Source organism: Clarias gariepinus, unplaced genomic scaffold (assembly GCF_024256425.1).
Source record: "Clarias gariepinus isolate MV-2021 ecotype Netherlands unplaced genomic scaffold, CGAR_prim_01v2 scaffold_35, whole genome shotgun sequence".
Classification (NCBI taxonomy): Eukaryota; Metazoa; Chordata; class Actinopteri; order Siluriformes; family Clariidae; genus Clarias; species Clarias gariepinus.
Window position 1 is genome coordinate 310,001 of NW_026521002.1, and position 25,000 is coordinate 335,000.

Sequence of the window (25,000 nt, forward strand, 5' to 3'; positions counted from 1 at the left end):
GATTCTAAAGTTGACATTGTTACCTTTTTTAATCATTGGAATGGAAGAACTTATTTTCCTTATGATAGCATAAATTGCATTGTTTTTAATCAGTCTATACACAATAATATTATTTGTTTTTTTTGTTTTTTTTTAACGGGTATGGGGGCTATCTTGGTTCATTAATCTCCGTGCCTGGTTTAGGTTTAGTATTCAGTGCGCATCTGTTATATTACAACTATCATAACACTCAAATACCTTTTATTGGGGGTTAAGTGACTGATGTGCCTAACATTTTTCAGCTGAGCCTTTGTTTCACTGAAAACGACCGCGACACCCCCCTCTCTCTCTCACACACACACACACACACACAGAGCCGAACAAATCATTAGCACGTCCCTCCCCCAAACAGCACAGACATTTACTTACACCTGAACTGAGTTGTTTGAGTAACATGGGTCGAACCCGTTACAAATCATAACAGTCTACTGCATTTCATTCTTATAATAACGCAAAAACACAAGCGGGGCTGAAAGACCGACATCTACTGCCGCAGTAGAACGTCCTAACACTGTTTTAATTTTATGGTCATTTATTTCAGTTAATAAATCTACTATAAATTTAAAGAACACAAGAAATAAGATGACATAAATCCATACACGCTTTTTTTCTAATTACAAGTGATAAAATCAAAAGGCTCACTGGCTCACACATTTATTGTGCTTAAATTTGATCCTAATAAGATTTGATTTAATTTGAATTTTAGAACAGTGGCAGCTGGAACACCTAAAACAGATGCAGGATTATTTTTTTATAATCTAAATAAAAATGCTTTTTTAAACGTGGGCTATTGTTATTTACATGCAATATTTGTTAATTTAATTTAAATGGGGTTTGGTCTCCGGAATGTTGAGCATCAGGATCTTCTTCTTTACTTTCCTACGTAGTAGAATCAGCGCTTAATCGCACGCATTAAGTTTTGTAAATTCGTTTAATGTTTAATAGTAAATAATGACCCCCGTTGCGCTGTACCACCGCTCGGAAAACCTTATGAAATACAAGTTTAGGAGAATTATGATGATCTGCCACGGCGTGCGCGTGTGATGGGTGTACGCTCAAATCTACTATAACTACTCCCTCACTCCGTAGGCTCCCTGAATAGGCACCAAAGGGACGGGCCGCTTATTTGTGCCGGCTGGCGATAATTAACGTTAATATGATCTCGGGCTTGCTCCGCATTATAAAAGCAAGGCGCGGAGGTTTGTCTGAGGTCTGGGAAGTACGTGATGTAATGGAGAATATGAAAGAAGCATGTCAGTGGGGAGATGTGACGCGGCCAGGCACTTTAAACAAGGACACTAGAATTCCGCCCTTTGATCTCCGCGCTGAGGACAGTGCGAGAAAGAGCTGCGCGAGCTCCCGCGGCATCTTCACTCCCGCACCGTGCCCGCCCTCGCAGCCCCGCTGCCGAAGAGGAAAAGGCTGCGAGGACGTTTGTGTTAAGTTTTTTTTACGTCAGCGAGGACTCGCGCCGGCCATCGACAGCGGGAGAAGCGCTGCCGCCGCGTGCTCAGTTCTGCCACTCCGCGCACCAACACTTATCGTCAGCTGTGTGCCCGCATGCCAGTGTGGCACAGCCCCCGGAACTGCACATGCACAACCTTTATCCCATTCTTTCCTTTCTCCCTCCTTCAACACTTTCCTTCCCCATTTTGCCTAAATAAATTACCCTTTTCCCGTAAGACTTTATGCTTTATGGTGCCGCCCGTGCAACATGGGTCGAATCCGTTACAGATCATATCAGTCTACTGCATTTCATTCTTATAATAACGCACAAACACAAGCGGGGCTGAATGACCGACATCAGCTGACGCAGTAGAACGTCCTGACAATGTTATAATTTTTATGGTCATTTATTTTAGTTAATAAATCTACTATAAATTTAAAGAACACAAGATATAAGACGACACAAAACCCTACACGCGTCTTTTCTAATTACACGTGATAAAATTTAAAGGCTCACTGTGTTAACATTTATTTTGTTTAAATTTGATCCTAATAAGATTTAATTTAATTTGAATTTTACATTTGTACTGTGATTTTAGTTCTGTGATTATGAATTTGTTTAACTACAATGTTTTACTTGATTTTATCCGCTACTACGTGCAGTTCTAAAACTCCGTGTCTCATTAATCCAGCAGAGAATGAACTAAGGCACGAGGCGTCAGTCTGTAGTTATATAGCGCCACTCAACGGTAAAAGCCAGCAAACGCACAAAGCCAAACGGTACCGCCGAGCGCGGCGACGGTAGGACCTACAGTCCGATTGATTAACCACTGTAAGGAAGTGTGTGTTCTGTTCAATCTGTGTGTCAGGTGTTCATCCTAACTCACACATCTATAGAGCTGAACAAGTTCTCACTCTCTCTTTACTCTCAGTGTTTATCCAGGATCCTTTACATGAAATATATCATTATTTATTATTTAAATGTCACGACTCCATGAGCTGGTAATATTTACCCAAACCCATCCATCTAGTAACCGTCTGTAGTCCAGCACGGCCCGAGGAGGCTGGTGGAGGCCGGTGGAGACCAGTGGAGACCCATTGAGGCCGGTGGAGACCAGTGGAGACCCGTGGAGACCCCTGTATCTACACTTCACTGAGGTAAGACCTCCAGGCAACATTTACACACACTATGGGCCAGTTATCCTAACCTGCAGGTCTTTGGGAGGAAACCAGAGTACACGCAGGAAACCCACCAAGCACAGGGAGACACGCACGGACCCGGAGTGGGAATCAAACCCAGACCCTGGAGGTGAAAAGCCACAGAACTAACCTGTACGCCACCGTGCTGCCTGTGTACCAACGGATCATATACAGTGTAGACACCTGTATAAACAGATCAATAGAGAACCATCCTGTCTTTACAACTGTGTTAATGCATGAGTGTGTGTGTGTGTGTGTGTGTGTGTGTGTGTGTGCGCATGTTTTACTGATGTATTGCTGTGTAAAATCAATGAATCTGTTAGTTTAGTTCTGTTAGGATTTGTGTGTGTGTGTGTGTGTGTGTGTGTGTGTGTGTGTGTGATTTGCTGTAACAAAGACATAATAGTGGTGTAAATGTTCTGCTTTTTAAACCTCCATTATCTTAGCACTCTGACCCGTTAGGTGAAGGGGGCGTGGCTTCAGTGGAATTACTGCATTAAGTATATGAACAGAAGAACCGGTCGGGTCAGTGAGACTCATACTGACGCTGGACCTGCTCTTAATCCCACACCAATAGGAAACCATCACTACAGGGCAACGGGATTAGAGCTTCAACATGACATGTGTTCACATCTCTCTCTCTCCCTGTCTCTCTCTCTCCCTGTCTCTGTCTCCCTGTCTCTGTCTCCCTGTCTCTCTCTCTCTCCCTGTCTCTCTGTCTCTCCCTGTCTCTCTCTCTCTCCCTGTCTCTCTCTCTCCCTGTCTCTGTCTCCCTGTCTCCCTCTCTCTCTCCCTGTCTCTCTCTCTCTCCCTGTCTCTCTCTCTCCCTGTCTCTGTCTCCCTGTCTCCCTCTCTCTCTCCCTGTCTCTCTCTCTCTCCCTGTCTCTCTCTCTCCCTGTCTCTGTCTCCCTGTCTCCCTCTCTCTCTCCCTGTCTCTCTCTCTCTCCCTGTCTCTGTCTCCCTGTCTCTCTCTCTCCCTGTCTCTCTCTCTCTCTGTCTCTATCCTTTACATCTCTCCCTTTCTCTCTCTCTCTCTCTCTCTTCCTGTCTCTTCCTGTTTCTCTCTCTCTCTGTCTCTTTCTCCGTCTCTCCCTCTCTCCCTGTCTCTCTCCCTGTCTCCCTGTCTCTATTCTTTACATCTCTCTCTCTCTCCCTGTCTCCCTGTCTCTCTCTCCCTGTCTCTATCTCTCTCTCCGTCTCTCTCTCTCTCTCTCTCTCTCCCTGTCTCTGTGTCTCTGTCTCAGTGCAGTGGTCACTGGTGTTCAGGACTGACATATCGGGAAATGTGATCAGTGTGAGGTCTGGGGAGCCGTTACACAAAAACCAGAGCCTCCGTGGGGGGAAGTGAGGAGCGAGGCGTGTGGAATTAACTTACTGCTCAGCAGACTTCATTAAACCCACACACACACCCACACACACACACACACACACACACACACATCTGGGGAACGCTGCTGTAATGTCCTGCAGGAGAGACACTGCAGATTAAAGAGCACAGGACAGAGACAGTGCGCTAAAGACAGCCTTATACACCACAGTGTGAGAACAGTGTATACACCCAGTCTTAAGAAGTTCTTTTAATAGAGAATACTTTACATGTTTTTTATTTACAGGGTGATTAAAAGGACAAACACTAAAATATTTCATCAAAACTGTGAATATTGTGTGATTTAGCAAAACGCTATAACGCTATCCAGGCTATAACGCTATAACTCCACCCCCTCCTGGTGTATCCCATTAATCAGCCCGCAGTGGTGTTCGTGTACGTATACAGGGGAGTATCAGTAATAGTGTAGGTCGAAGATCACCAGAGACGTCATAAACACAGCCAACAAAAGTCCAGAAAAGCATCAGATGTTTCAGTCAAACCTTTTTTATATATAAACACATGGAGAGAGCAACAACCAGGACGGATTCACGTCACGCGTGTCCTCTACATGTTCGACAGACTGCACACACTCCAGGCCGTGTCCAGGTCAGATGAACCATCTATACCTTCTTCCTTTGTTGTAGCTTCAACTAATGAATCTGTCAGTGTGTTGATGAATCGAACGCTGATGTTTGTCAGGTGACGTAACGCATTTAAACACGTGGCTCCGTAAACGTTGAGGAACTCGGATTGGAGAACAGGACCCCGAGGTGACTTCTGTCCCTGTTTACTCTGGAGAGGACGCAGTGTTCACTGGGACATGCAGGAACAGTAAGAGCGCCACCACCAGGACGGAGCAAGTAGTGTTTAATCATCTGTTTTCAGTAAAGGTGAAGGTCAGGCTGATGTGTAGGTGAAATAAAGTGACTGTAGCCCTGACACAGTCACAGGAATGGAGTCACCCCCGACCCAGCATGAGGAAAAGGTTCACACACACACACACACACACACACACACACACACACACACTCACACACACACCTCCTCTGTCACAGCTTTATTACTGAGCCAATAGCTGAAGACAAAAAGACAAAGTATTTTATTACAGAGTGACTGATGCAGCCATGCTTTACCTGTCCCACTCGATTTGTCTCTGTCCTTATTACCGGTCAGCCTTAAATTATATTTCCTTTCTAACAGATGCATTTTGACAGCAGGCCAGGAGAGGAACCCACTCGTCTCGCCTGTGGTCCCTCAGACACAAAGTTAGCACCAGTATCTCAATCTCATATCGATTCAGTTCTCAACCGGACATTTAATTAAAACCCGTCTGTGTGATTCAGCACTGACGAACCAAAAAACCACAAAGTCCCAGTGCGTCTGTTTAAACCACTTATCAGACGTCTGACTCAAACATTTATAAAAATCAGACGTCTGTATCAGATCTCACACTCAGACACGGCGATATTTCACCGCAGCTACAGTACTGAAGTGGGACAAGTGATGTGGAGTACGGTTTGTCTCTCAGTCATCAGTAGAACATCAGATCAGGAGGACCAAAGCGTCCACAGAGATCCTGTATCATCACGAGGTTCTACACTAACTTCAGGTGTGGAGTAGGTAACCGTGTCCGTGCAGTGCAGTGAAGACCGTGAGACACGGATGTGTGACAGCTTTTTAACCAAACTGTAGACTGAGTGTTGTGGAAAACAACTGAAGACCAATTAGGGTGCATGAGATGGATCCTGATGTCCTTCACTATAACATCTGGAACTATACATATGAAGAGCAACCCGAGGAAAATAGACCTGAGCAAAACAGAGATGATGTTGAAGCGGGACCTCCGAGTGGCGCAGTGGTAAAGTGCTCGCTCCGGGTGATGCTGTAACCTCTCGCAGCCGGAGGTCTAGAGAGAGCTGATTGGCCGAGCTCTCTCAGAGGGGCGGGATGAGAGGTACTTAATGGTCTATGAGCTCGAGTGTCAGGGAGCGGATAGCGTTGTCCTCCGATCGTGTTACTCCGCCCCCAACAGTGTGTGAAAAGATGCATCACGTGGTTCAGTAAAAACACGTGATAGTCTTCAGCCCTCCTGTCTGAGTGATCATATATAATATAATAATACTATGTTGTAAACACACACACACACACACACCCACACACACACACACACACACACACACACACACACAGACATACTCAAGCACAGCACAGTTTTCTGTTTTATCTCCAGCGGTCATCAGTTTCACTCTCACCTGTATGTAACAACATTACCGCGGCTCCATCAGTCACCCGAGTGTCACGTGATCAGACTAAGTGATGTGGACTTCATTTAGACTCGACCTAACCTCGTGTACACTGGAGCTAACTGACAGAATTAGGTGTGAGAAGAACATAAAGAAGATACAGAGGACTGAAATAACGCAGTCCCTGTGAAGACGTCTCTGATCTTCACTTCACTCCTGCTGTGGTCTCTCACACTGCTAACAGGTGGACACACAGGGGGACGGACAGGACACCTGATGAGTGCGTGAAGATCTCTACGGCGGATTTTGGTCAGTTACTGTATCTCTGGTAACGTTCAGCTCACATCCTCACACACTTATAAGGTGTTTCACATCTTCACTAAACATCTCCAAACCCCCCAGAGATCCTCCTCCTCAGACTCTCACACCTTGTGATCCTCAGAATCTGACTTTACTGAGCTTCAGAGTGAATCTTCTAAACAGTGTGTTGTTGATAGATAGATGTGCAGGTGGGGCCAATTGGCGTTTCCAAATAGCCCGTAGTGTGTGTGTGTGTGTGTGTGTGTGTGTGTGTGTGTGGGTGGGTGTGTGTGTGTGTGTGTGTGTGTGTGGGTGTGTGTGTGTGTGTGTGTGTGTGTGTGGGTGTGCCCTGCGATGGATTGGCACCATGTCCAGGGTGTACCCCGCCTCGTACCCTAAGTCTCCTGGGATAGGCCCCGCCCCTGTGACCCTGACCACATGATGAAGAGGGACAGAAGATGAGTGAGAGGGTGAAGTACAGCCTGTGATCGTATGTACAGATTGTTAATAAATCCCGTTTCTCACCGGCCTGTCAGACGTTTTATCAACTCAAACACTTCTACCTTCTGGTGCAGTAACAGTCAGCGTACAGTACACTCTATATAGAGTCACATTTAACTGATTCAGATCATCAGATAGATTTTAATATCACACGAAGATAAACTGAGTAAATACACAATACAGTGTTTAAATGATTATTTCACTTATTAAGGATGAAACGCTGTCCAAACCCACCTGGCTCTATGTGAAAAAGTAAATGCCTCCCCCATGCCAGCTCATAAATAAACTGTGATTTTGAAGCAGAGCCTCTTACCATAAACACCCCCTTTACCCCCCCTTTACCCCCCTTTACCCCCCCCCCCCCATAACCCCCCTTTACCCCCCCACATGTTACTCTGTGTCCCAGGTCCAAATAACTTCAGCACCATAAACACAGGACACGGAGGAGACATACAGATAAGTGTGACGTGATCCACAGTGATGTTAAACCCCAGTGTGTGTGTGTGTGTGTGTGTGTGTGTGTGTGTGTGTGTGTGTGTGTGTGTGTGTGTGTGTGTGATATTTTATTTGTGTTATATATCTGCTGTATTTTACTGCAGACGTTCCCCTTCACATCCTGCTCTCTTTTCTCCTCACATCCATCAGGAGTGACGTGTTCAGCAGCGGGACGGATCACAGGGAGGAGTGATGGATGCTTTGTCTCTCTCTCTCTCTCTCTCTCTCTACTGTAGACGTCTTAAATCCAAGATGTAAATGTAAAATCCTGAACATAAAGTATGATGGAAAAAAAAATTACAAAGTGAGAAAATTGTCCTTCGTCTGTCCTCTCTGTCTGTCCTCTCTCTCTCTCTGTCTGTCTCTCTGTCTGTCCTCTCTCTCTCTGTCTGTCCTCTCTCTCTGTCTGTCTGTCCTCTCTCCTTGTCCTGTCTCTCTCTCCCTGTCCTCTCATCCTGTCTGTCCTCTCTGTCTGTCCTGTCTCTCTCTGTTTGTCCTCTCTGTCTGTCTCTCTCTGTTTGTCCTCTCTGTCTTCTCTCTCTCTGTCTGTCCTCTCTCTCCGTCTGTCCCCTCTCTCTCAATAATAACTAACCCTAACCCTGCCCCTTTATAACAACAACATTATTAGGTATTAAAATAAATTAAAGTTTGTACATTTATAAACAATATCATTTCTGTTGCTTTCCTGCTGTACAATAAATGTGGAGCTGATGATATGAAACACTATAAATGTAAAGGTGTTAAAGGACATAATATGAGATAATCTAAGACAGTGCGTCAGTATGATGAAGACGCGACGCTCTCGATCAGACCTGAGTGTTGGAGTGAAATGAGGAAGAAGCTGATTAGTTTATTAAATAGATAAATAAATAGATAAAAAGAGTTTAGATTTAATTTTATATTGTTTATTTTAATGTCCTGGAATAAAGTCTACAGTGCAGCTCTAACATGTGTCTGGACTTTCTGCGGCCTTTAAGACAAACGATCGGCGTATTAAACATCACGCGGGTGTCTCGATCTGTCCACTTCCTGTTCCAGCAGCAGTGAACAGGAAGAGCGTGCCGCGGGGTGGAAGCTGTGCTGTTACCCTCAGCGGGGGTGGGGAGGTGCTGCTCAGGGCCGATATTTGCCCCCTGATGTGGCCGATCGATCTGACTGTAGGGTTCCAGGGACACTGGAGGTGGAGTGTGTTCTGTCTCGGTCTGCAGATTAGCGCGGCTCGGTTACACACCGGGGAGAGGGGGCTTCGTCCACACCGCCGTTTCCCAGCAGCCCCTTCACCTCTCTGTTACAGGACGCGAGGGACGTCTTCATGTCGAGGGACACAGAGACACGCGTCTGCACGGAGATCTGTCTCCACCACCAAACCACCCAGTAACAGCCAGTTACAGCACTGACCGACACACACACACACACACACACACACACACACACACTCACACACACACACACACACACACACACACAAACATGTCCAGGCGGTAGAGGAACAGCTGATACCAGAATGAGGAAAAGACAGATGAATTAAAGTATTTATGTTTTTAGTGCATTAGAAGAATTCAAATATAAATAACGTCTGATCTGTAGATTTAAACTGATGCTTTTTATTCAATAAATAAATCTAATTAAGATTTTAATCAACGATCTCTAAAGAAACAAATCTAAAATCAGATTAAACGAGATTTATATCTAATACACTTTCTGCAGTGAATTGCACTCCTTCAATTACATTTTAGGGTGTGTGTGTGTGTGTGTGTGTGTGTGTGTGTGTGTGTGTGTGTGTGTGTGTGTGTGTGTGTTTTACACTAATTCGATGTTTGGAATCATTCTGATATCTCCAACATGGGTCCATTTTAGAACCAAAACGTGGTGACATCACAGTGTGTGTGTGTGTGTGTGTGTGTGTGTGTGTGTGTGTGTGTGTGTGTCTGACTCATCCCTGATGATTGATAATTTGACCTTTATTTGGTCTAATGGCTCGGACACTTCACATTTGAGATAAAGTCGAGCTGCAGCAGTGACGTGAACGATTCATGAACTTTACAGGAGAATAAAACCAGGCTGAGACTCTCACAGGCTCCGTGTCCTCTCACGTCTGATCTAATCAAATGTCACGTCAGGTTTAATCAGACCTGCAGAGAGACTTCCTGTCTTTCATCTCTGTCTCTTTCTCACACTCAATACAAATTTATTACATTCATCCACATCTGTCTGTCTGTCCAAACCCTTTACACCTGCATGGCGTCTCCTCACACAACACAACGTCTAGACATAATTATTCTTATCTTTTATTTTTCTTACTTACAGCAGTGGCCAAATGTATTTAGACAACTTGTAAGGACAGTTAGTCCTGAGTGAGTGATCTGATTGGACGAGAAGCGTTATTACACGAGTGCTGATAACAGACAGTAACGGCACTGTGAGGTGTAACTCTATGTATGAGTGGGCGTGTCCCAGGTGTTGTCCAGTGGTTAATGACACTAACTGTGTGTCTCAGCGTGGGTGAGAGTAGGTCTGTACGGTCCGCAGTACTGAGGAGAGAGCAGCTGTCTGACTAAACCCACATTCACACCCAGTCACAGAAGCACTTTCAGTAAACCCCTGATCAAGGGCGTGACTTGGAGTGTGGAACAAGGGATTATACACCCTACATAGTGCACTAACTTTCCATTTAACACTATTTGGGATTCAATATCACAAACTACAACCGTGCTGATATTCAGTACAACAGCACGACCTCGAGTGTGGTACTGAGTAATTAGTTCTCGCCCTTCTGGCTGAAGAGTTAGCGTGCTAATGAACAGGACCCCTACTGTAATCCTCTGGATGTGCCCATGGTGTTGAGTTTCTGGAGCCGGGCCCGGGTCACCTCCGGACCTGAACCCCGTAGCAGACTGTTGGACGCTGGTGAAGAAGGACAGAGCAGTCAGAAGACCGTCTCCTGTACCTGAACTCCAGGAAGCGATGATGCAGGCATGTAATAAACAAGCGACACCAGAGTACTGCAGACGTCCTCCTGTGCTCAGACAGCTATAGACCTGAAGTTCTGAAGAATAAAGGACTCCCAGCAGTCAAATACATTATTATTATTATTATTATTATTATTATCTTGATTAGCATTATAAAATAAATTTGATTAAGACCTTAAACTATTCTTTAGTCTCAGTACTTTCGGCCCCCTCTGTATACAGTGAGTCAGTGATGATGTTAGCACACTAGAGGGCGCCGTCTCTTAAGGTAAATTATAGACTGGTTTAAATCCAATCGAAACCTTCTGAGAGAATGTGTTTACATTCTGGTGTATTTACAGCCACGTGCAGGCATTTATTCAAAGTTTTATAAAGAAAAAAATCAATCAATCAATCGATCACATGGTCCTCAGAGCAGGTGTTTATAAGACTGCTTATCCTTTTGCTGTTTGCTGTCTTTGTTTTCACCATAACGTGGTCACACTGATACACCACCATTCAGATCATCTGTGCGGTAAAGCTCGCGGTGCATCATTGGGACCACGTTTTGGTGAAAACGTTTCAGTCATGTGACTTTTGAGTCTTTTGGACTTTGCGAGGGGTGAACATGCTGGAGCTTGTTATCAAAGCTTTAGCCTACGGTTCGGAAGGTCCCGGGTTCAAACCTCACAACCACTAAGTGGCCACTGTTGGGTCTGTGACCCTCTGATGTATAATAAGATACAAACGACAGTGGCTCTGGATTAGGGCTCCGAAATGCTGTTATGTAAATGTAACATCTCTGGGACTGTCACATATCACGGCATTGTCGATTATACATCAATAAACAATCAACAAAAGTACTAATACCTGGTTTAAGGACTGTGATGTCCCCTGTGCTTGATTGGCCCACAAACTCACCCGACCTGAACCCTGTAGAGAACCTGTGAAGTGTTGTGAAGATAAAGACGTGAGACACCAGACCCGACAACGCAGGAGAGCTGAAGGCCGCTATCAGAGCCACCTGGGCCTCCACAGACCAATCGCCTACATGCCACGCCCACTGCTGCAGGAACTCATGTGAAGGAGCCCCGCCCAAGTCCTGAGTGCTGCACATGTTCATACTGTTCTTTTATTGGTCTTAAGTAATGTTCTAACTTTCTGAGATACTGAGTTTTGGGTTTTCATTAGCCGTAACTCATAAACATCAAAATTAAAAGAAATAAACACTTGAAATACATCAGTCTGTGTGTAACGAATCCATATAATATAAGAGTTTCACTTTTTCAATTAAATTACTAAAAAAAATAAAAACTTTTTATGATATTCTAATTTATTGAGATGGACCTGTATGTATATGTGATTGTCTTCAGTTTTATAAAAAAAAAACAGTTGATTAAAAATAAATAATTTCTGAGTGTGTGTGTGTGTGTGTGTGTGTGTGGAGGAACAGCGCTCTGTGATAATCAGAATGGTTTACGGCGCTAACAGAGAGTACCTCCAACTCAGTGCTAGGGCTGTAGCTCTCGGGTATTTTAGTAATTCAGTATTCTACCAAAAATGTAATGGATTAATCGAGTAATCGGATAAAATGTACTTTTGCTTAAATAGACAGCAATGTAAAATATATACTGTAAAAGAAACAAAAATCTACTTTTATTTTTTGAATGCATACAGCATTTTATCCAACATAAACATCGTTGTTATTCACTATACAGAGAAGAGCTGAGAGTTGATGAATAAAGTGCATTACAGTCCAAACATTCTTATTTTAAAGTCTTATCTCAGATGCAAAAACAAAAAAAAAAGGTATTTCAAATGACTTTAGGTGTAAAAAACTTTTCCTGCTGGTTTCTTCCATTTTGCCGCCGCAACAGAGCGCTCCCTCAAATCAGTACACAGCTCACTGTTCGAGTCTCCTTACGCTTTGTGGGTGACGTAAGCGCTTCTTAAGTGTGTTTTCTTCCATAAAGTGATGAGAGGTTTCAATTTAAAATGTAGTTGCAAGCACCGATGACGGGCCCAAGCACCGGCGCCATCACCACCCGGGCAGTGTGTGGACAGTTTGGGTTTAATGAAACGGATTATAACAACGTCTACTCATGTTAGAAGGGACTCAGCATCTAAACTTCAATGTCTATACTGTGTGTGTACAGAGATGTGTGTGTGTGTGTGTGTGTGTGTGAAGTTATAAGCCACTTTTTAGCATTAGGCATCGCCATGGCTATGTATGTGTAGTGTGTGTGATGGACGCATCTGTTTCTCCAGTACTTGGACTAAAGACCTCCATCTAGTGGACTTAGTGTAGTACTGCAGGAGTCAGGCTAAAAGCATGTCTAGCCAATAGGCTCATAAATGTAAAATATTGTTGGATGTTTGAGCATCACAAAATCATAAACCTAAGGAATTTTACTCACAACCAGTTGTCCTTTCTATGTAAAATGTTTTGAAACAATAGGACTTTCCACTTGTAAGAAATAATTCCTTGAATTAAAACCTTGCCATAACAACACAATTCAACACATCCTTGACAATTTTAAATCAGCCATGTCTTTCCATTATCTTGACTGACTTTGAACCAAAGTAAAGTTTTGAGTGTGTTAAGACCACCAAAAGGGCCCGGATAATTAAAAGAACAATAATTTAAAAAGAAAAAAATAAGCACATCACATCTACACTACATGTTTACGTTTGCATTCTGGACCATTGCACAAAGACACTTTTTCTATATTTCATATTTGCACACCATTATATTTCTATTTGTACAGTACATTTCTATTTTCAGTTTCTATTTTTCCTAATTAAATTTTATTTTATTTTTTACATTTTCTATCGTATTTCTTTTATTCATATTTATTATTACTTTAAATTCTCTTTTTAAGGTCACTGGCGGTCGTGTAAGCATTTCACTACATTTTGTACTGTGTATGACTGTGTATGTGACAAATAAAATTTAAATTTGATTGAATTTGGTTTGAAAATAATAAAATAAGAATAATAATCCTTAGAAGAACAAGAGGACCCCGTGCACTACGGTGCTTGGGCCTTAAAAATATATTCATTATAATAACAGAATAAAACAGATTTTCACTCCAATCACACACACACACACACACACACACACACTTTAAACCTTTAATGTATGTTTGAACAGTGTGTCAAACACGTACTTAAAGTAAAATACATATAAAGCATTTTATTGTATAAAAATATATATTTTATATACAAGAGGACAGATCTGAGTCAATACTGATAAACGTATTACACACAGATTAACGTCAGTCAGCATCATTATATAACTATAAACAGTTCAGTACATAAATCATCTGTGTTTTAATGGTCTAACACCTGTTAATGTGTGTGTGTGTGTGTGTGTGTTTCAGTCTTTACAAAACATTAAAAAGCAGCATATTTAATCAGTTCTTAAACACACACACACACACACACACACAGTGTGTGATGATGATGATGATGATGATGAAGAACACTCCTACACACACAAGGCCGGGTGTGTGAGGGGAGGGAGCGGAGGGTGTGTAAGGGGAGGGGATGGTGTGTGAGCGGAGGGTGTGTGAGGGGAGGGTGTGTGAGCGGAGGGTGTGTGAGGGGAGGGAGCGGAGGGTGTGTAAGGGGAGGGGAGGGTGTGTGAGCGGAGGGAGGGGAGGGTGTGTGAGGGGAGGGTGTGTGAGCGGAGGGTGTGTGAGGGGAGGGAGGGGACCGGAGCAGAGCGGAGCGGAGGGTCAGCCGGCCATCCAGAGTGTGAAGGAGACGAGGATTGTGGGTAAGGTGGTAAGCGGAGCCGGGCCCAGGAGCATGATGGAGACGAGTCCCAGGAGGAGGGCGAGGAGGACGCTCCTCTGGTCCTGCAGCGTGGCCTTCACTGCACTGCAGAACTGACAACACAAACACACTCACTCGTGATACAAAGTTTGTGCCCCCACCGATACACTCTGCTTCATTTACTGAATTTCTGAGGTGTTTAATGGTGTTAAACTGGTCACATGTTCACGTCTGACTGGGGTCACTCACACACACACACACACACACACACTTCACACACACACACACACTTCACACACACTCCCCTGTAAAACAACATCCCTGGTCCTGGAGAACCCTGAGGTAGGTGTGTGTGTGTGTGTGTGTGTGTGTGTGTGAGACACCCCCCCTCCCCCTCCCTCCCTCACCTGGTCGGTCTGCAGACTCACAGGAGTTCCGTACCGACAATAAGTGACGAAATGCTCGCAGTTGTTCCACAGCAGACTGTAGGCCACGTGACCCACGCGCCTCTCGGCCCTGCGCGCGACCTCCTCTCCGTCCAAGGCGCGCGCTCCCGACAGCCTCTGGTCCATGGCGTTCACGCGCACCGGGGCTCCGTACGCGAAGTCCGACACCGAGTCCACGCGCACGCTCGCGCTCCGGTACACGCAGCCGAGCACGAGGCGCGTGTTGGTGACCACGGTGAGCGCGCGCTGCCCGGTGAGCACGGGCAGGATGTCGGGCACGAGATGCGCCACGCGATCGTTCCCGAGATACACACCGAAGTGCACGAAGAGCGTGCGCGGCACCTCCAGCACGTCCCCGCGCCGCAACGGGAGCGCGCACGCGACCGCAGCAGGAGGGGGTGTCGGTGCCGCGCGCTCCCGCTGCCTCCCCCACGGCCACGCGCCTCTGAGTGCGCTCACGTCGGAGAGGAGCGCGAGCCTGTGCAGGAGCAGCGCGAGAGAGTCGTACATGGCTGTATGGGCCGCGCGCTCGGCGTACTCTTATACCTGCGTCAGGGGGGCGGGGCCTAGCTGTGGAGGAGAGGATCTGATTGGCTGTGGAGTTTAAACAAAACAGAGACACTGAGGGGGTTCTGGGTATTTTAATAAACACACTGTGTGTGTGTGTGTGTGTGTGTGTGTCACACTCAGGTACTGATCCAAGAACAGCTGTCTGTCAGTCTGAGTGTGTGTGTGTGTGTGTGTGTGTGTGTGTGTGTGTTTGTGTGTGTCAGACTAATCATCATGTAGTAACAGAGACAGAACATAAAGAATAGAAAGTGAGACAGACAGAGAGAGAGAGAGAGACAGACAGACCAGACTTTCCCAGAGAGACAGAGAGAGACAGAGAGAGAGACAGAGAGGGACAGAGAGGGACAGAGAGGGACAGAGAGGGGTATCAGACTACAGACGGCTCTTTAACACTTAAATGAGGACCATAAACTGCTTCCAGCTCATTAGTAAATGTTTGATCTCTCTCTCTCTCTCTTTCACACACACACACACACACACACAGCACTAATAAGAGCTGCAGTTCTTGACTGGTATCTAGTTTAGCTTAACGGTACTCTCAGACCTGGAACCATCTGTACTGGCAGGAGGGTGTCTTTACTTCTGTACGTAACTGAGGTGGATGTAAATCCTCAGCTTGTGCTTCATCTCACACTCTCAGGTATAAGGTTTATCTGCACACGGTGATGAGGCCGGGTCCGATCACTGAGTAGAACTGGAGTATTATTAATGATTTACTCTCCTCCTCTTCTGCTCCTGTGTGTAGAAGTGTAACGAGAGACGAGAGCAGAATTCCCCTGCACTTTGTTTTGGCACTTACAGTAAATCAGGTCAGAGCCGGGTCAGTGTCCCCTGCTTCACCCCGTCCAGTCCCGTCCCGTCCTCGCTCTGGCCTTTCATTCTGTCTTATTTAGAGTTTATAGATAAGAGTGTGTTTAAAACATCACCAGTGTTTTGGATCACACACTCACACTCTTCTGAACTTCATAATTATCTGCTGTGGGAATCACAGAGCTGGAACGTGGACTACTGAGGAATCTATGGGCGTGGTCTCTGTGTATGTCCAGGGGTTTCTAAACATCTCTGAAGGTCTCTGAGGGACTCGGGCTCTCTATGAGAGTTAGTGAGCTTTACTAAACATCTAACTGACCATGGTAACCATGGTAACGTTCTCTCTGTCTGTCTATCTGACTGTCTGTCTGTCTCTCTGACTGTCTATCTGACTGTCTGTCTGTCTCTCTGACTGTCTATTTGACTGTCTGTCTGTCTCTCTCCCTCTCAGTCTGTCTGTCTCTCGGTCTGTCTCTCGGTCTGTCTGTCTGTCTCTCTGTCTGTCTGTCTGTCTCTTGGTCTGTCTATCTGATTGAGTCTCTGTCTCTTGGTCTGTCTGTCTGACTGTTTCACTGTCAAAACACACTATTTGACACACACACACACACACATATCTCTAAAATTAGGTCTGAAATAATTCCACAGTGATCAGGAGAGCGTTCACCTCATATTCTCACACACACACACACACACACACTCGCAGGGAGTTTTGATAAAATTCTCTGCTTAGTAACAACACTTACTGAATAATCAAAACAGCATGTTGTGATAAGCTCTTAAATCACTTTATAAACCATGTTAATAAATCACACACATACACACACACACACACACACACACATATATATATATATAGATGTGTGTGTGTGTGTGTGTGTGTGTGTGTGTGTGTGTGTGTATGTGTTGCAGGTTCACTCACAGTTCAGTAGTGTTTAGGTTCAGAGTGAGATCAGGTCCATTTCATATCTCTCCTCTGGGACATAAAACTCGGGTCACACTGCGGTCAGAACACAACACAGCCACTGCTGTTTTACACACACACACACGCGCACACACACACACACACACACACACACACACACACACACACACACACACACACACTAACAAACCAATTAATATAATATAATATAATATACAGTGAAACCTCGGATTTTGAGGAAACTGGTTTGCGTTCCGCAAGATGAGCAAAAATCATTAACGTAGTGAAGTGTGTGTGTGTGTGTGTGTATACCAACAGGACGTAAAGTCTCTGCTCCACAAACACACACACACACACACACACACACACACGCTTTCAGAACTGTAAACACTACTTTCTCTGCTACTAATCACAGCTTTGATTTGGACAACAGTGGAGGCTGGAGAGAGAGTGAGATGTGTGAGAAGTAGAAAAGGACGACATGGAGGAAGAGAAGATAAAGAGGAAAAAGGAGGAAGAGGAGGATAAGTACAGTGGCCTTGAAGTTCAAAACACTGAAGTTCAATACGCCCTGGGGGTGCCACACACACACACACACACTCACTCACTCACTCACACACTCAGTCTAACACAAGTTATACAAGTCATAGTTAAAATAACACTTATAATGAAAATCCATTCACATCTTGTTTGTGCAGAACTCACAGACGCCCCCTGCTGGGAGAAGCAGACAGCTGTTCACTCCAGAACACAGTAACATTTACCAAACTGCACCCAATAGGTGAGCTCATCTCCTCCGAGCCGTCTCCTGGAAGGGTGTCGGCTACACACCTGTGAGTGTGTGCAGGTAAATGATGGTGTTCTCTCATTGGTGCTGTCTGCTCACACTGCCATGTGGTAATGTTCTGTCAGGGCTGTGTCAGAGAGGGATGGACTGAGATGGTTCTGAGATGGTTCTGAGTTTCTTTGATGAAGCTAGATTACTTTGATGTCTACAAAATGACACTAAACAATGGCAAGAACCTATCCTTCTGTATACTAAATTAAGGAAAATACAACAGAGGCTAATAAAATTTAATTACCTTAATATCCATATTAAAATTAACCCTTACTACTACAACTAACACTATATTACACTATGTAACTAAAGTTCATTAATAATGGTTGTGTTTATAAATACCAATCTTATACTAATTAATATATGTACACATTTACTTTTAAATGTCAATGATTAAATTGAAATCATATAGGTTAATAATAAAATTATGATATAAAAATAGATTTCTCTTGTGAATCAAAATGTTAATAATCAGAGCCCAGTTTCTCGATAACGCTCTTATTAGTCACATTATGAATTAGGCTAATTAAAAGTCACTCTATTAATTCTGATATTAAATAAAATAAATTTCTTAAACGGGCCTAGAGTATATTCCATCATTAATACAACTTTGATAACGTGCCATAATGTGCTTCCGTACACGCTGATTTATAAAGACTGCTGCTCAGTGGCGGCGACTAGCGTCTAGAGCTGAAACTACGCTAAGAGTGAGTTAAGGTCGGTCCAGACCTAGGGTTAGGGTTAGGGGTAGTGTGACTTACCTAAGAGATACTTAGCGTATGAACGTTTCAGGAATCACGCCATAACAATAAGAGAGAGGTTAAGATACAACTTAAGAACTACTTAGTGATAAGAAGCTTTCGAGAAACCGGGCCCAGGCTTTTAAATCAGGAAAAATAACAATAATAATAATTTAATATAATTTAATGTAATTAAGCTTTGGCAAAATTAATTATATTGATATTAACTGTAATTAAGTTCAATAATTAATCATTATATGACGTTATCTTATTTTATTCTTATAAAAGAAAATAAAAAAAACTATTAAAATGAATAAATAAATGATTTCAATGGCTTGAAGCATCCTAAGTACAGATGAGACATGACAGGGTAATGAGAATATAAGAATAAGATTATTACGCATCTTGGAAAAATCTCAAAACTTTCTCCAATGTTAAAATAAAGGGTCAATACTAACACTGTTACTAGAGGTCAATAATCTGACCTCTAAAGGTCTTAAATGATATCCATTCTGCTTTTGACTCTAAATTGTACTGTGCTGCTCTTTTCATTGACTTGGCCAAGGCATTTGACTCTGTCAATCACAAATGTTTTATTGACAGTCTTTTTGATACTGGCATCTCTGACAAATCCTTGTCTTGTTTTTTTAATTATCTTCGTGATAGAGTGCAGTCTGTAAAATCTGAACAACTCCTTTCCCAGCCTCTCCCAGTCACCAATGGCATCCCACAGGGATCAATACTTGGACCCACACTTTTTTCTATTTATATTAATACTGTAGCTAACTCGGTTACAGATTCATCTATCCATCTTTACCTCAATAATACAATTCTTTACTCTACAGGTCCTTCTCCTGCTACAGTCTTACAGCAACTTTAACTTAGTTTTAATAGATTGCAACAGACTCTTTCTAATTCGCATCTTCAGGTAAATACTTCCAAAACTAAAGTCATGTGGTTTTGAAAAAAAGGTCAAGTTCCATTTAAGTCTCCAAGTATTTGCTCCCTTGATGAGACACCATTGGATCAGATTACTGAATATAAATACTGTATTTGGGTATTTGGCTAGATAACACTCTGTCTTTCTCAAAACACATTGATAATTTGAAGTCTAAGATCAAATCAAAACTTGGGTTCCTTTATAGAATGCGTTCTGCATTTACATTATCTGCTAGGAAAACTCTGGTGCAAATGACCATTCTCCCCATGTTTGATTATGGCGACGTTATTTACAGATCAGCATCCAAAGGCCTGCTTTAAAAGCTGACTACCACTTTTCTACCACTCTGCCATCCGGTTCATAACAAACTCATCACTGTACCCTGTATTCTTCTCTCAACTGGTCTTCATTGTACACCCGCCATAGAATCCACTGGCTTATGGTTTGTCCCCTCCTTACTTACAAGAATTGTTACACTCTCCTGCTTCTGGGTATAACACTCGTTCTGCTAACCTGATTCTGTTGACAGTTCCTAAGGCTACCTCTGTACTTGGGGTACTTTTTAGAAAGCTGCTGCTAGAGACTGGAATGACCTGCAAAAAAACATTAAAACTGGATAATCTCATTCCTAAGTCTGCTTTTCAATCTCGGATCTTAGCTCACTTTTAAAACATGTGTTGCTGTTATTTAGACTAGCTGCTCTAACTCATTGCTGCTCCACTGTTTACATTGTTTTCCCCATTTACCCCAAAAGGCTCAGCCTTTGCCAGGCCTCAGTTGTAAATAAGAAACCTGTTCTTAATCTGTCTTGCCTGGTTAAATAAAGGGAAAATAAATAAATAAATAAAAACCAACTTAGTCATAAATAAATAATAATTAAAAAATGGGACAAGAGGGGGAAAGTATGGAACTGGGAGTCAAATTAACATGTATTTATTAAATATTAAATAAAAATTGGATCGAACAAAGGAACAAGGAGGAGAGATGAGATGCTGGTCAGGTATATAAACCCATGTGAAAGGAAGTTAAAATTAAGGACTTTGTGGTTAGAACTTGGTGGGGTGTCTGTCTACCTGACTGGTTCAGAGACGCCTGTCTACGTTTTGCTCTGGAGATGTCATTTCAGATGGTGCGCCCCCTGCTGTCTGACCACAGAGAACATTACTTGTGATGTTGATGAGACGCTATGGACAGATCCAAGGATGCACCCTTTCACACATTCCTTAACTTTCTGCAGAACTTTTCTAAATTAAAATTCTAGATGGTTTCTGGTCACGCGATTCTGTGATGTCACACACTACTATTGCTACAGTATATGGCGTGCTCCAACCTGTGAACACAGAAGCTATGAACCTGCTGCATATACACTTCTGCAAACATCACCATACCCAATGTAGTGTCTGCTAACACACACTTTTTCATTATGATCTGTAAGTAACTGGGTGTACACACAGACTATAAGCAGGACTGGTCTAAAAACACTGATGCACTAAATGAATAAGGTCAGAGCCGCCTGTGTTTACTCACGAGACTCAGGTCGTTCAATTTCTGCAGAACCGTGCTGAAGATGTTTTATGACTGAGTGGTTAGTACTGCCATCTCGTGTTGGAGTAGCGGAGTAAAGACGGTTGATGCTAACAGATTCAATCTCTGGTGGAGATGTCTGAGAGGAGAACGCTGAAGGAACCTCTCCGCTCTGCTGCACTAGCCTCACCTGCAATTTGTATGTCTGGGTTACAATAGATTTTAGCAATACCATGTGCAGTATAACTTGTCACTGTTGTGCTGTAGATTCTACATCAGAATCTGGTTTTTGCTGCTCTTTTGCTATCAGTTTCTGCATTTTACTTTGTGAGTTGTTTACAACCAACTTTATGTGTGTATAGATTTACTTGGGATTAATAAAATTTTATCTTAACTTATCCATAGTATAGAGCTCAGAGTGAGATGTAACTGTGTTAAGAGACGCCCCCTGTAGGTGAGGATTTTACATGCACTCCAGTAGTGGCAGCTCAAAACTCTCCAGATCAACACACACACACACACACACCAAACACACACATAGAGCACACACACCGCACACACACTAACCCTGGATAACTTTAGATTAGTACTATATAATATGCTTTATTACTGCTGCTTTTAACCAGTTTGACCCTTTTTCACTTTCCCTTTTAGAGGAGATCATTGGCCATATGAAATGTTCATTCTGTTCTGCTGATGTTTTACTGTCTTGATTTTTTTTGGTGTTGAGATTTTTCATATAATTGGACCATTAGCTCAGAAATGTCAGTCTGACCACTTGTGTTGTGCCTGAGAATTTCAAGCATGCTGTGGTGCAACCATTAAGTAAAACACCTAACCTGGGTCCCTGTACTCTGTCTAACTTCAGACCAATATCTAAGTTATCATTTTTTTCCATAAGATAGTTACATAATTCATTTCTCCAAGGTACTGGAGAAAATTGTCTCTGTACAGCTCCACTCTCACTTAGATGCTCATGCCATTCTTGAGGTGTTCTAGCAGTTCAAAGCTCTCCACAGCACTGAATCCGCCCTCTTAAACCTTTTTAATGATCTCTCAATAACTACTGACTCTCACTGATCTTATCTGAGAGAAAGAAGTTTTTCATCAGCAGTTGTGGGGTCCCACAAGGACCTATTCTTGGGCCTTTAATATTTTTACTTTACTTACTGCCATTGGGATTTATTATGAGGAAGTTATTTGTAAGTTATTTGTACTAGGTATTTGGACCTAGTGGAACCAGTGTTGAGCCTTTCACTGAAATGTGTTTCCTTAAGTATTATTTAAAACCGACTGCTAGAAACCTGGGTGTTTTACTGGACAGTGATTTTAAACTAAATTAACTCTGTTGTCAAAGCTAGCCTTTTTAGCTCAGGCTTTTGTCCAAACTCCAAAAAGATCTTGAAAATGTAATACACACTTTTATTTCAAGTTAGCTTAATTACTGTAATGCACTCTATGTTGGAATTGGCCACGCCTCGATCGCAAGGCAATGATAAAGGCACAATGTCATGTGGAGCGCCCCCTTGTGTTTGGGTTGTATAGTGTATATAGACTGAATGCTCACTCAGTCTATACAATTTGTTTCAATACGTGTGTGTGTATAAGTGTGTGTGTGTGCTGTAATACAGCAAATAACCTGCTGCACTCTGCACACAAATAACATGCAGCATGTAGTGTGTGTAGATAAGATGATTTATTTAATGTGTGTGTTTGTGCACAGTTTGAGCAGCGTTGTGTGTGATGGGTTTTAACACAATAAATCATAGTTTAGAAATGTTGTGCCAGCTTTAGTTTAAATAATTTACACAACAATGTTAATTAAATAAAACATAAACCTCTTCTGGCGGCATGGTGGTGTAGTGGTTAGCACTCGCGCCTTGCACCTCCAGGGTACTTGGTGGGTTTCCTCCGGGTACTCCAGTTTCCTCCCACAGTCCAAAGACGTGCAGGTTGGGTTGATTGGCGTTCCGTAATTACCCATAGTGTGTGAATGGGTGTGTGTGTGTGTGTGCCCCGCGATGAATCGTCACTCTGTCCAGGGTGTACCCTACCTCATGCCCTAAGTCTCCTGGGATAGGCTCCGCCCCCGCGACCCTGAATACAGGATAAAGTGGAATAGAAGATGAGAGAGAGAGTGATGAACCTCTTCTGTACCGTACAGATCATTTATAATGAAATGCCATCAGATTAAACTGTTATTTAAACAAAGGAGACTCGAGGCTGTAACATGGAGTTGATGGACACGCCTCCTTCACCAAGGACCTTTGACCTTGCTATGACCTTGACCCGATTTGGATAATTTAAAAAATATATTAATTTCATCTGCTACTTACACTAATCACAGACTATACAGTAAAACCCACTAACACACACACACACACACACACACACACACACACACACACACACACAGTGTTTGAACGATAACGCTAACCTCACTAACTTTAAAATAATAATAAACGTTCGTCTGACTTTAAACTAACACATGATTCCAATCTGATATGAAACAAACTGGGCAAAAGATAAATTTGCTGTTGTTAAAAATATTAAAGAAATCCAATCTCTTTTATTTTGCTGGTTAGTGTTAAAATTTCAAATCAAACTCTTATTATTATATGAATATTTATAGTTTATTTATTTTTTTCTGCACAAATTTTTGGCCTTGTGAAGGTACAATAAAAAATTCCATTGTTCTATAACACTGATAAAGGGTGTGATGTTCTTCTGCCACCTGCTGGTTAGAAACAGGAACTGTAGCAACATAAAGGTGTTTTTTATGTGTTGAAAAGTCTTAATAAAAGTCTCTGATTTGAGAAGTACGGAGAATAAAGGACGGGAGGAGGAGGGTGTGATGGTCAAACCATAACCCTCTGACTCGGGGTGACTTCTGCTCTGAGGAACATGACGAGCTCTGAACCTCTGAACCTTTGTTAGAGTAGACACTGGGCTCGCGGTCACCTCTCTGACGTCTAGCCGAGCAGGACCGAGAGCTTTAGGAAGAGTTTGAGGTCTAAACATTCTAAATACGTTATCGTGTTTGTATATGTTTCAATAATTTATAATCGTACTGTAGTTTCACACAGTTCTGATGGTTAACTGTTATTCTTCTTATATCTCTCTATATGTATTATATATTAAATATTTCTATATTACATCACTTCTCATCCTATAATATCTCTAGACATACAGTAGGTGATGAGTTCTACCACACTGAGTATCAAATGTAACACAGTTTTATTAGTGATAATGAAGATAAAGGTGACTGTTTACTCCTGATGTGTGTGTGTGTGTGTGTGTGTGTGTGTGTGTGTGTGTGTGTGTAATGTTCCGTCACATTCTGGAGATCTACACACTACACACTCATCATATATCGTCGGTTTTAATGACACGTTACGTCCGGAAGCTGAGAGATTGAGCAAAACTCCTCAGTGTGAGTAACTGCCAGTAAAAAAAGAACTAATGACTCAGACTGTGTGTGTGCGTGTGTGTGTGTGTGTGTGTGTGTGTGTAGCATGGCTCAGAAAATGTTTGTTGTTCTCTCAGAGAGAGAAAATAAGAGATGAATCATTAACCCCACATCGGTGCAGGTGGACTTTGTGAACTTTACTGAATCTGCTTCTTCATCAATATTATACACGATATATTAAAAAACATCAAACGGTGTGTGTGTGTGTGTGTGTGTGTGTGTAAAGTATCATGATTTTAAGAACATTATATTTTGATTTAATAAATGATGAAGAATTAAAGAAATAAAGTAATAAGAAAGATCTTTGTTAAAGACTGTAAACACACACACACACACACACACACACACACACACACACACACACACTTTAGCTTTTAATTGTGTATAGTGTACATAAGCTTTATTTTAGAGTATAGTACA

The 25,000-nt window shown here is 42.8% G+C and overlaps 1 protein-coding gene across 1 annotated transcript; it reads right to left on the reverse strand.

Moving 5' to 3' along the window:
- Nucleotides 1-14,207: 14,207 nt before the first annotated feature.
- lrata (lecithin retinol acyltransferase a) lies at nt 14,208-15,277 on the reverse strand. Its single transcript, XM_053490932.1, has 2 exons — nt 14,729-15,277; nt 14,208-14,434 (listed from the first exon to the last, which is right to left on the reverse strand). The coding sequence occupies exons 1-2, from the start codon at nt 15,275-15,277 to the stop codon at nt 14,282-14,284; spliced, it is 702 nt and encodes a 233-aa protein (XP_053346907.1). The 3' UTR covers nt 14,208-14,281.
- Between the last annotated feature and the right edge of the window lie 9,723 nt (nt 15,278-25,000).